Source organism: Babylonia areolata, chromosome 4 (assembly GCF_041734735.1).
Source record: "Babylonia areolata isolate BAREFJ2019XMU chromosome 4, ASM4173473v1, whole genome shotgun sequence".
In the NCBI taxonomy this organism is placed as follows: Eukaryota; Metazoa; Mollusca; class Gastropoda; order Neogastropoda; family Buccinidae; genus Babylonia; species Babylonia areolata.
In genome coordinates this window covers 34337961-34350460 of record NC_134879.1, presented here as the reverse complement: position 1 = coordinate 34350460, position 12500 = coordinate 34337961, and the positions used below count along the sequence as shown (strand labels likewise).

Genomic DNA, 12500 nt, shown 5'->3' with positions numbered 1-12500 from the left:
TAACAAAGGCAAATAAACAAACAAAAATACTGAGCAAACAAACAAACAAACAAACAAAAGTGTTTGAAAAGCTGTCACGCAGAGAAACCAATGGAGTCAATCTTTCCACTGAAACGATGTTTGTTCAATATGACTCGACATACGCTTGCCAAATTCCTTGCATGGTCACTTCGCATGTTTATAAAAAAAATCTGTTACATTTTTTTTCTTCTCACGATTAGATTGGATTTTTTTTTCTTCTTTTTTTTTTCTTCTTTTTTTTGTTGTTTTTTTTGTTGTTGTTGTTTTTTTCTTTTTTCACCAGAGATAGGAGTACCATTGTAGTTTCGTTTTAAACGCTGTTCGGTTTCTCATGAACCGTCTTTATAGTAATATAAAATGTGGGTATAGTATAGGATTTAACGATGAATTAAAAGCAGTGTATTATTCGTTTTCGCATCTGTCACGGCCGGTTTTCAGTAACGTATGATGAACTGATAAAAGTGTTTTCTCTCGTTTTACATTAATAAATGTAAAATAGTACAAGCAGCAAGATGAACACGAGCCTGAATATGGGCATCGTTTCGGCGACAGCTATCATTTCCCATTCAAGGCTCTTTTTTTTCTTCTTCTTTTTTTTTCTTTTTTTTTTATTTCATTTTATTTTTACTTTTTCTTTTCTTTTCTTTTTCTTTTTTTGTGTTTTTTTTCTACATTCATTGTTGATTTCTTGTTCATTTGACTTCCAGAAGACTTTTGCCTGCGCATGATCTCCAAAATATGATCATGGTCCATTGTATGTCAGTCTTTCACATCACGTAAATGTTGACATGTTTCAGAATAGTAGGGTGAACTCGACACAGAGTATTAACCACAATGTTCTTACGTCATGAAATGTGTTTTAAAAAAAATGGCAACAGAAATGCTTTCAGCACTTTTTAAAATTTTTTTTAATTCTAAATGCTGGTCTACAAGCATACTTTGTTATTCCTTCTCCCTCTCTTCCTAGTCCTACTTCAGTTCTGTGTTTGTGTGTGTGTGCGTGTGTGTGTGTGTGGTGGGTGGGTGGGGGGGGGGGTGCGGGTGTGTGCTGATTATCTGGTTGTGGTTTTCCGCAATTCATCTTTATTCTTATCTTATCTGTCTATTATAATCAATGTGCAGTATAGTAGGCTATGTTTATAATTATATTCAAATAATGTTTCTTAATTCTTTCTGTTTTTACATTAAGAATACTAGTTATTACCTGCAGTGTGTGGATATATGTATGAAACGATGTATGTGATATTTTTTACATATGTATCTTCGTAATATTTGTAGGGGCTGTTGTTGGCTTTTACAGTTACGGTCCCCATGTTGTTTACTTGTCTATGTTGTGATAATGCACCTGACCAAATTTCTCCAGTTGGAGATAATAAAGTTATTCTTATCTTATCTTATCTTATCTTATCTTATATATATATATATAGATATAGACATATATATATGTATATATATACTATGCGTTTTGCTACATTTAATGGAAAGAAATGAAAGAACCGAAGAAGCAAACAGAAGTAACATGCATTACAAACGAATGAAATATTATGAGATAATACTACAATTCACACACATAAAAAAAACAGAGGTACAATATAATATGATGAGGTGGGGGAGTGGGAGGACCTGGGCAACCGTACACACCAAGAGTCAATCGTTATGAACAAAGTGGACATTACACTGTCATAACGTGGGAAAAGTAATGATTTTTTTAGGTATTAGGGCAATGGTGTTGCTTAACTGTTGCTGGGAGTGAGTTCCATAGAGTGGCGCCTGAGTAAACCAAACTGGATTTGAACAAATCAATTCTTGGGAATGGGATATGGACTTTAGGGGGATTCGTTGATGAATTCACAGAGAATTTGTTTATCAGTGTTGGTCAGTGGTGCATTTCCTGTCATAATCTTGTGCATTGTTGTTCCTTTGTTGTATTCTAATCTACGGACTAGAGGGAGAATATTCGCTTGTTAGTAGTCTGAGTCCAATAGGGAAGTCTTTTTTGGGAGTACCAGCTTGCTTAAGCACCCGTTTATGAAGATTTAGTAATGGCTTCATGGTATTTGCACTGGCGGAGTCCTATAGTGTTGATGCGTAATCTATTGGGATTGGATATGTACTTGAAAAAAATCATTTCCGTGAGTGGAGGTCAAGGAAGTGTTTTATTTTTTGGACAGCTGATGCTTCTTCTTCTTCTTCTTCTTCTTCTTCTTCTTCTTCTTTTTCTTCTTCTTCTTCTTCTTCTTCTTCTTTTTCTTCTTCTTCTTCTTCTTCTTCTTCTTCTTCTTCTTCGAGAGAGAGAGAGAGAGAGAGAGAGAGAGGAGGGGGGGGGGGGGGGGGGGGGGGGTATGGATTGTAGGATCCGAGAAAGCATGTTGAACCAATTAAGTGCCGCGGTATCTACGTGTGAACGTGTATCAGTTTTCTGGATTTTCTCCATACAGTCACGGATTGCGCGGGTTTTTGTTGTTGTTGTTTGTTTGTTTGTATGGGCTTTTTGTTGTTGTTTGTTTTGTTTGTTTTTGCTTTGTTTTGCCACGGTTGTTGTTATTATTAGGCATGGGGGATGGGTGTTGTTGTTTTATTTACATTCGTTTCTGGCTTTAATGCACTTTTGGTTGATATTTCCTGATTTTGTCGAAAGAAACCGTTTCAAAACTTTTAAAAGCAGTGTTTATTTATTTGTGTATAAGTTATTTATGTATCATTTATTTTACGAAAGCCCTTTTAATGTGATCCACACTGTTTGTGGTGGTTATAGCCTATATAGACACCTCTCTCTCTCTCTCTCTCTCTCTCTCTCTCTCTCTCTCTCTCTCTATATATATATATATATATATATATATATATATATCCACACACACACTCACACACACACACGCACACACACTTAGATGCACACAGACACACACACAGACACACACACACAGACACACACACACACACACACACACACACACACACACACACAACCTTATTTTAGTTGATGTAACTTCTGATGGGACCAGTATCTCGTGACTATTTTAAAGAGTTATTTCCCTTGCAGTATGTTGTAGCGATTTGTGACAAACAAATCATCAAAGCTTTCCAGCATTCTTTTCATTAAAATACTTTGCATAATTATCGCACTTGAAAATCACATTCATTATGTAATATTATATTATTAACATCACATTTATTATTAGAATTATTTTGAGCTGCATTCTCGTTTCAGGCGAATCCGGTCGCTTCCGGTTTTCACTGTTTATCAAAACGAAAAAAGCAGCCGACAAAAGTCGACTCGCAAAGTGGTCTGATGGAGTCAACTGCTGAAAGCTACAAACTGCTTGTTTAACAACCTGCAAGAAATGGATGATGTAAAAGAAGAGGTGAGCATACATGTTCCTTTTTTATTTTCTTTCTTTTTGTGTGTGTGTGTGTATTCTTATTTCCGTTTTTGTTTCCTTTTCTCATTCTGACTACCTATTCATTACCTATTAAATTCATGTCGTCTGCTTGAATCTTGATTATAATGAAATCAGCGACACCGCCTAAGTACTTTAGAATTTCGACGGTGTTTATGGAAACAGTTACCATGTCTTTTCTTGTATACCTCAGTCAGAATTATAAACATTATTCCATTCGACGTGCAGCACAGTGCGGAATGACATCTTTCTTTGATTTCGATTATCATAATGTTGATGAGTAATCTTCAGCGAAGTACAGGGCATCGTACGGACTTTTTGACTGGATATTTCTCTTGCTCGGCATTTCGTTGGATCGTTATCTCTCATTCTCAAATCCGTATACAGATGGAGTTTCCCTCCAGTTCGTATAAGTAACCAAACATAGAAATTAACGGTTTGCAGAAAATTACCAATGGCAACAAACCGGAAGAGCGGAACAAGTGGGGTGGGGAAGAGCGGACAGCTGATTCTCATGTTACACAGATTTGGAAGCACGAGAATATGGTGCAGACCCAGTGGCACTTGGAGATTGCTCTTGTGCACACGCATACACACATGCACACGCATACACACACACACACACACACACACACACACCTCACACACACACCTCACACATACACACATCACACATACAAACATATACACCACTGCCCCACACACTTGCTTACACACACACACACACACACACACACACACACACACACACACACATGCTCACAGTCACACATATATGCAAGCATAGATTCACACAGAAATGTATGTACATAATACTCGCACACACAAATGCACACAAACACATGCACACATATATTAGATGTGTTTGCATAGATTCACACACATACATACACATACTTTGTGCATGAAAAAACAGAAAAATTCTCAAATACACATATATGCAGATACATGCACATGTGTACATGTACGGCCACACACACATGTATACACATTACACACACACACACACACACACACACACACACACACACACACCACTCACACATGCGCACACATTTACTCACATGTATACACTCATGTATGTTTTAAAAATGTCATTTTAAGTCAAAACCCATATGAATGGTCAGCAAGAACCAAACTGGTCAAGAATGAGCAGTGAATCTTTGGGTTTGATTTGATTTAGTTTTTATTGATTAGCTTTCATGTTATTCTGTGATTCTATCTCCATTCAAACACTGTCCTAAAACATCACATGGTGTGTGTAGTAAGCAGACAAAGTGTAACATCACATGATGTGTGTAGTAAGCAAAGTGTGTCACTGAAAAGAAAGCTGGAAACCTATCAATATTATGATTTGTTTGTTTCCCCTACTTCCCAAATTTTCACAAACACTAGAACTCCACCACACACAGTCCAGACACTTGAGTAGTACAGTACAGTATGGTACAGTACAGTGCAGTGCAGTGCAGCATAGTACAGTGCAGTGCAGCACAGTACAGTATAGTCCAGTCCAGTCTAGTATTGTATAGTATAGCACTGTATGCCATAATGCAGTCTATAGTATAAGTAGAGCACAATATAGTGCATATAAGGTTTTTATTTTTAAACTTAATCTCATGCATCATCACATCACATACATTTTTTTCTGTCCATATCAGATGCATTTGACATATCTTACTGTTTGAATGTTTCTTTAAAAACTGCCTCCCGGTGCTGGAACTGGAAGTAGGCCCTTGTGTTGGAGCTCTCAACATCAGTTGTCCGTGCATCAGATCAGTCTTATGCCGAAATGTGAACAAGGGCTGATTCCTCTTGAAATGCTAAGATGCTACTTGAAGTTTGATAAATATTCACAGTATCAGTGGCGCACACACACACACACACACACACACACACACACACAGAGGCACAGACACACACACACACACACACACACACACACACACACACACACACACACACACACACACACAGGCTCACACATACTGACACGGGCACACACACACACACACACACACACACACACACACACACACAGGCTCACACATACTGACACGGGCGCACACACACACACACACACGCACGCACGCGTATTTCAAGGAAACAAGACTGGCATAAATAATCTGTAAGTCTGTGGTTCAAAGAGATCTGCTTAATTAGTAAAGAATTATTTGAATGTTTCAGAGTATGTTTGTGGTGTTATTGGCAAGATGAGAGAGTGAATGAGGTTCTTTATTGGTAGTTGAAGGATAGTCTGCAATGGTACTAGCAATATACAAGGCAATAGTTCCATGCTACTATACTTATATCACCTAGAGAGTTAAGAGATTTAAGAGATAAAATAAAAATACTATATCCATTTGATATTTTTCAACACATTATTTGGTGTATGGTTTTATTTATTTTTCAAGACTAAGGAATTTTTCAGTATTGGACATTTGCAACAGCACAATGGATATATATTCTTGTAAAATAAATCTCACTTTGATGGAGATGGAATAGGTGATTATGGGTAAAAGATGTGGGCAAAGAATGGGGTACATGTAATAACTATCTTTGGGCAAAAGCTGAAACCAGAAGGTCTCTAACATACAAACATAGCTTTTGATAGAAATATTAATAGTAATGATACTAGTAGTAATAATGTTAATAATGATAATAGTAATAATAATAACAATAACAACAACGATAATGATGGTGATGATGATAATAAAGATGATAATATCTTATGTATTTATGTTGCACAGAATCATGTACAGAGGCAAATCAAAGTGCTTTCACATGACTTTCAGACACATGCATAACTCTGAACCAAAACTTTGCCATAGCTGTCACTGTTCTGAAGTGGAAGATGAAGAGGTGGAATGGAAACAGCCTTGAAATGTCAGATCACAACAGTGGCACGATTTGGTTCACTTGACAGATTAATCATCCACAGGTATGTAAATGGCAATACCATTAAGGGTGTTTCACCACAGGGGAGACTTCCTTTCAGAATGGTTCATGATGCTTGACTGGCACTTTTGTGAATGGTGGTTTTTCCCCAAGTGCACTGGGCAATGAAAGGACCAAATATTTAAACACCAACAGAAAATATGTTTAATTGTAAATAATTTAGATGGTGGTTTTTCCCTAAGTGCACTGGGCAGTGAAAGAACCAAACATTTAAACACCAACAGAAAATATGTTTAATTGTAAATAATTTAGGTGGTATTCAGTTTCAAGCTGTACAGAAAAGGATATAATGATAATAATGATAATAGTAATATATCCTAATAAAGATAAGAATAGAAATAAGAATAATAATGATAATGTGAGGGCTTATATAGGGCAGTTCCCTGCTTTCAAGAGCAGGCTCACCGTGCTTTACAGTAAAAACAAATATATAACATTTTAAAACAAGATAAGATATGAAGTGAGTTGAACTAGTGTATAGAGCATTTTAGAAGTAAAAACGGGAGTGAATTGTTTGAAAGTACCTTAGTATTTTTGTTGTTTTTGTGGTTCTGTGTTTTGAAACCACTTTCAGACATTTCTTTAAAATAAGCCAGTAAAATAAAGACATTGTCCATGATTTTTTTTGTTAAGTGGAAGCGTATTTTGTGGTTGACCTGACAACTGTACAAAGGTACTTCCACATGCTTAATTGCTTGTGAATGGATGTTATTTTTAAATTGATGGTTTATAATGGAAGAGTGAGAGAGTGGCTTTGAAATCAAATCCATTCCTGAAGACATTTCACTTCAGATAAATGTGTACTTTGTGTAGTTCACTCAATCAGTCACTGAGTTAGTTATGAATCTGTAAAGTTGAAATTGAATGAATAAATGAACTTGGAACCCCACAAATGGAAACCTAAATAAATGAAAAATATGTGTAAAAAGGATAATGCGAAACAGATATTTTTCAATTTATTTTTGTACATAGGCTGTTTTCATGGTAAAATTGCATTATTTTTTAATGTGTGTGTGTGTGTGTGTGTGACAGAAGACAGACATTATAAGTGTACTTTAGTGTAAAAAATTAGATAATAATAGAAAAAAATCAAGGTGACAGTTCATTCTCAACCTCCCTTGACACTGCTTTCAACCCCCCTAACCCAGTCCTTTCCTCAACTCCCTCCCCTAATGGACCAGCACATGGGACCACAGCAGTTAACAAAATTAGCTATCCACCAGCAGTGTGCTGATTGAAAATGTACCTGGTTTGTTATATGAGCGGTGCACAAGAATGTGATAATGCTTTTTATTCATTTATTTATTTATTTATTAGATTGTTCTTGTTGTCATTATTATTATTATTATTATTCACTGAATGGGGATGTCTTTGAGCATATTTTTAGGGAATGGACTTGGTGGGATTGGTGGTGCTTGAATCACCAAAAATATTGTAGCTGGATGTTCAAGAGAAAGCCTTTTTTCATTATCACTAAACTGAAAAACTACAGGAGGTTTTAAATTTCTTGTTTCACATGTATAACATAGCAGAGCTGAATGAATCTTGATTTCCTCAGAGAGCATGGTTTAAGTTAAGGGCGGTGACCCTGAATGGTTTTTACATATGTGTTGATAAGAATCTTTGTTTGCAAAGTACACAGACACGCTAACCTGGCATTGTGGTACAAAGTTATATGGCCTATCCTGACATGATTTGACTTTATCGACACTGTCAAGACCCACATAGGAGATCAGGAATATGGGATTTCAGCGACTCCCCCCACCTCCACCCTCTGTACTTCTGTCAGTGTGTATGTTTTTCTGTCTGTTTCAGTGTCTGTCTCTCTCTCACTTGTAAGTGCACACACACGCAAACACTTTCTTTCTGGTTCATAACTGTTTACTTCTCTCTCTCTCTCTCTCTCTCTCTCTCTCTCTCTCTCTCTCTCTCTCTCTCTCTCTCTCTCTCTCTCTGCCTCATGCATGCACACAAGTACATTTAAATATGATATATATGTGCATGCACACACAGACGTAGACACACACACACACACACACACATTTATAAACACACACACTCTCACACACACAAACACACACACACACACACACACACACACACACACACACACACACACACACACACACTCACACACACACACACTCACAGTTTTAATGATTTATGTAAATTCACATGCATACACTTTATCAAACATCCACACACACATGTGCCTGCACATGTAAAGTTGCGCACATGCTGCATCAAGAACTTTTGTCATGACTGTCTAATCAGTAATCTGTGCAGTCATTTGTATCATTTCTAAGAAGCTGCCATAGTACATAGAATTATACACGCGTGTGCTGAATACAGGGCCACTCAACACTGTAAATGCATATAATTAAATAAGCAGGCCCACGCTGCACACAAAACCACAATCTGAACTGAAGAGGCAGCATGACATTGAAACAGTCATGGAGAATACATAATAACAGGAGACTGGCATAGTGGGGTGAGATGGAAAAGACAGTTTGAGAACACAGAAAGAGAAAGTGTCAAAGTTGTCTCCACAGAGAAAGTTCTGTGCGTGCATGTGAGGGAAGAAGGGTGGTGGTGGTCAGTGTGCATGTGCATGTACATGCAAGTGTGTGTGTGTGTGCTCCAAATAATCTTTCTGAGCCCTTTTTATTGTTCATGGATCCCAAAGTCCATATTATGTATATTACCTCCTAACTTCAAACAATGTCATGAAAGGTCCATTGAAGTCATTATAATTATATATGTATGTATGCAGTCACATCTGGCACAGTGGATCACTGTCTCCCTTGGAGAGAATTCAGATGACAGTCATTTGTTGTCTTTGAAGGGTTCAGATCATCCTTTCCTTCTACAAGCCCACCCCATCCCCGCCCGTCCTTCTTGAAGATGGTAACAACTCTTCTTAAACATTTGGACTTTGGTGTACCTCAGGGATCTGTGCTGCGTCTGGTACTTTTCATCTGGTACTTTTCATAATGCACACAACTCCGCCAGCACATCTCATTATCTCATTGACTGGTTCTCTGTCATTCATTCTGACATTGTCTGTCCACATCTCAGTCCTGCTCTCCCTCTTTGTGCCTTTCGATTTGATCATGCCACAGTCCGTCATTCAATACCCTTTCATGGCCTCTTCATTTCGTTCTCCATTTTTTCTTTGTGTCTCTGTCTCTGACTGTGTCTCTGTGTGTCTCTCTCTCTCCCTCTCTCTCTCCCCCTCTCTCTCTGTCTCTGTCTGTGTGTGTGTGTGTGTGTCTCTCTCTCTCCCTCTTTCTCTCTCTCTCTTGCCCCCTCTCTCTTGTGCGCACTCTTTGTCCATCCGCCCATCTCATTCTTTCTCTCCTCTCTCTCATTCCCACTCTCTCTCATGTGCACACACACACTGACACACACGCACGCACGCACTCATACACACAGGTCATCAGGGCTTAGATTTCAGTTCGGGAAAGGTTGAGAGTCATTTGTTCTCCACTCCCGTCCACCGGTGTCCAAATGAGTTGTTTGCTTTTGACAGTCGGCGTGAGATATCTTTGTCCAGGCCTCCATCCGTGGACAGGCAACTGCCAACGTCGGTGAACTTTACCACACGCCTCAGCTCAGCTCTGTCACTCTTGATGAATGACTGTGACCTCAGTGCTGCTTAACCTGCTTCCTTGTGATGCCGATCGTCTGGTCAAAATACTATTGCAGCCGCGGAGAAGCAGTCAGACAGTTCGTTGCAAGCGCATAGTCATTCACTGTCGGCGAACAAGACATCCACACGCACCTTCACGCACCTTTTGGTTGTCTTTGTCTTAGTCACAGCAAGTCAAAGAAACGAGAACCAGTTCCATGACAGATCGTATTTTGTGGTTGCTGTTTTGTGTGTGTGTGTGTGTGAGTGTGTATGTGTGTGTGGTTAGTTTCTTTCTTTCTTCTTCTTTTTCCTCTTCATTTTATTGGATTAATTGTTTTAGAAATGCAGGTCTTGCCGTCTGATCTGCCTGCTTTTCAAGTAGGCAAAATGGTTTGTTTCTCTTGTTTCCGAACTCTCAGTTGAGCAGCTTGTCCATTGCCAGCTTTTGTCGCGCGTGCGTGCGTGTCGGGAAGGGGTGGTATGTGTGTGCTGGCGTGAGAAAATTAATAAACGACTGATGTCTGTGAACCGGAAGAACAAGTGCAGATGTAAACCCCGGTTCCACTGCAGCAGCAAGTGAGGACTTGGCTGATTCGAGCTGTTAAATGCTATGCACTTTGTGTGTGTGTGTGTGTGTGTGCGTGCGCGCGCGCGAAAAGGATATACTTGAAATATATTGTGAAAATTAATAGTGTTTGTGTTGCTCACCCCCTCTCTCCCCCTCTCTGCCTTCTCTTTCCCTCCCCCCCCCCACCTCTCTCTCTCAACCCCCTCACTCTGTCCCCCCTCTCTCTCCTACCCCCTTTCTCTCCCTCCCTCTCTGTCTCGCAAACGGGAGCCGTTTCTAGAAGAGGATATTGCCACATTGTCATTATCATATGGGGCGGGTCATACTTTGTTTAGTACGTGTTTACATTTAGATGTATCACGTTCCTGTGTACTTAATTCTGTCACACGGTTGTAGAAACTTTTTTTTTTTAAATAAGGAATAACATCACGGAATATTACCATCGTTTATTTGATGCGGGGTTTGCTGGAAAGGGTAGTGAGTGGGGCAGGTGACTGATAGGTAATTTCTGGATGTGTGTGTGTGTGTGTGTGTGTGTGTGTGTTAGGAGAAGGGAGGGAGGAGAAAGAGTATGTGTGTTTATGACGTACTATGCTTCACACCCAGTTTCATGAAAATGCAAGCAATGGGCTTGCCCGGCGAGACGGAAGTAAAGATTTATACTGCCAAGGTGAGCGTGCTCTTGACAAAGACGATTTTTTCCGTCCGCTGTTTGGAAATAAAAAGTGACAAAATACGTTTATAAAGCACTGTTGTCGTGTATCATTTATTTGTTTATTCATTTATGAGTGTATGTATGTCTACACAGACACACAGATACACACACACACACACACACACACACACACACACACACACACACACACACACACACACACACACACAGTTGTCTGGTTGTTGTTTTTCTCTTAAAAAAAAAAAAAAAGCTTTATGTATGAATCCTGAGTCGGAGATTGACCTCCACTCCTTTGGGAGATGATCACTTGACACCTCGGCATTCCGCCTTCTAGGAGGATCACTACACCTTTCCTCTTGTCACACAGGACAAGTGACAATTCCCCCCCCCCCCCCCCCCCCCATCACCCCGTCCCCCCCCCCCTGTCTCTCTCTCCCTTAGATACACACATACACAACACACACACACACAGAGAAGTACTGACACACCCGCGCTCGCGCGCGGGCGCACACACACACACACACACACACACACACACACACACACACACACACACACACAGAGTCACCCTCGTTTAAGGAGATAATTTAGTTTTTTGTTATTTTCCTTTTTTGTTATTACTTTTTAGTGTTTTTCGGTGCAGCAGGCTGTTACAGCCTTGCCTCGCCTCGCCTCGCGGGGCCGAAAAAAATCGGCTCGCGGACTTGACCCCTCTCCACCTCTTCACCTACCACCCCTCCACCCCTTCTCACCTTCCCTTCCTTCACGCCACCCCCACAGTCTGGGTGGGTGCAGAGGGAGATAGCGGAGAGCGAACAGACGACACACGACTAGAGGAGAAGAGAACTTAACGGGAAGACAAAGAGTTTACTAGGGGGCAGGCGGACCCTCTCAGAGACAAGAGTCCTCGACGTCAGTGATCTGTCATCTTCTCAGTATGTCAGTCGCAGTGTACTCTCACTCTCTTGATTTGTGGTGAAAACGTTTATGGAGGACCATGCTGGCATGTTATATAGGTGGGTGGAGAGTTGGCAGCTGCAGGTGAAGTGATTGTAGTTGTGTTTGATCGAAGAGCCTGTACCTGGGCTCTTTATGTTGGTGACATGTTGTTGTTGTGTGGACTGGAACCTGGGCCCTTTGGAGTATTGTTTGGATGTTGATCGGGATCGGGAGCCACGCCCCCTCCGCTAGTGCCGCCAAAGCCATGACCCGCTCTGGCAGAAGATGGGTGTCAAGGAGGCTACGGAA

The 12500-nt window shown here is 40.0% G+C and overlaps 1 protein-coding gene across 2 annotated transcripts in view; it reads left to right on the top strand.

Moving 5' to 3' along the window:
- Positions 1 to 3257: 3257 nt before the first annotated feature.
- The window catches only part of LOC143281103 (uncharacterized), a 129185-nt gene continuing 119942 nt past the window's right edge, over positions 3258 to 12500 (top strand). The window contains exon 1 of one of the 2 annotated variants that reach the window (XM_076586060.1): positions 3258 to 3383. In XM_076586060.1, coding sequence (XP_076442175.1) covers positions 3363 to 3383 — 21 coding nt within the window. In that variant the 5' untranslated portion in view covers positions 3258 to 3362. Of the gene's footprint in view, positions 3384 to 12056 lie in introns of those variants that run through there. The other variant, XM_076586059.1, reaches the window with a different exon arrangement.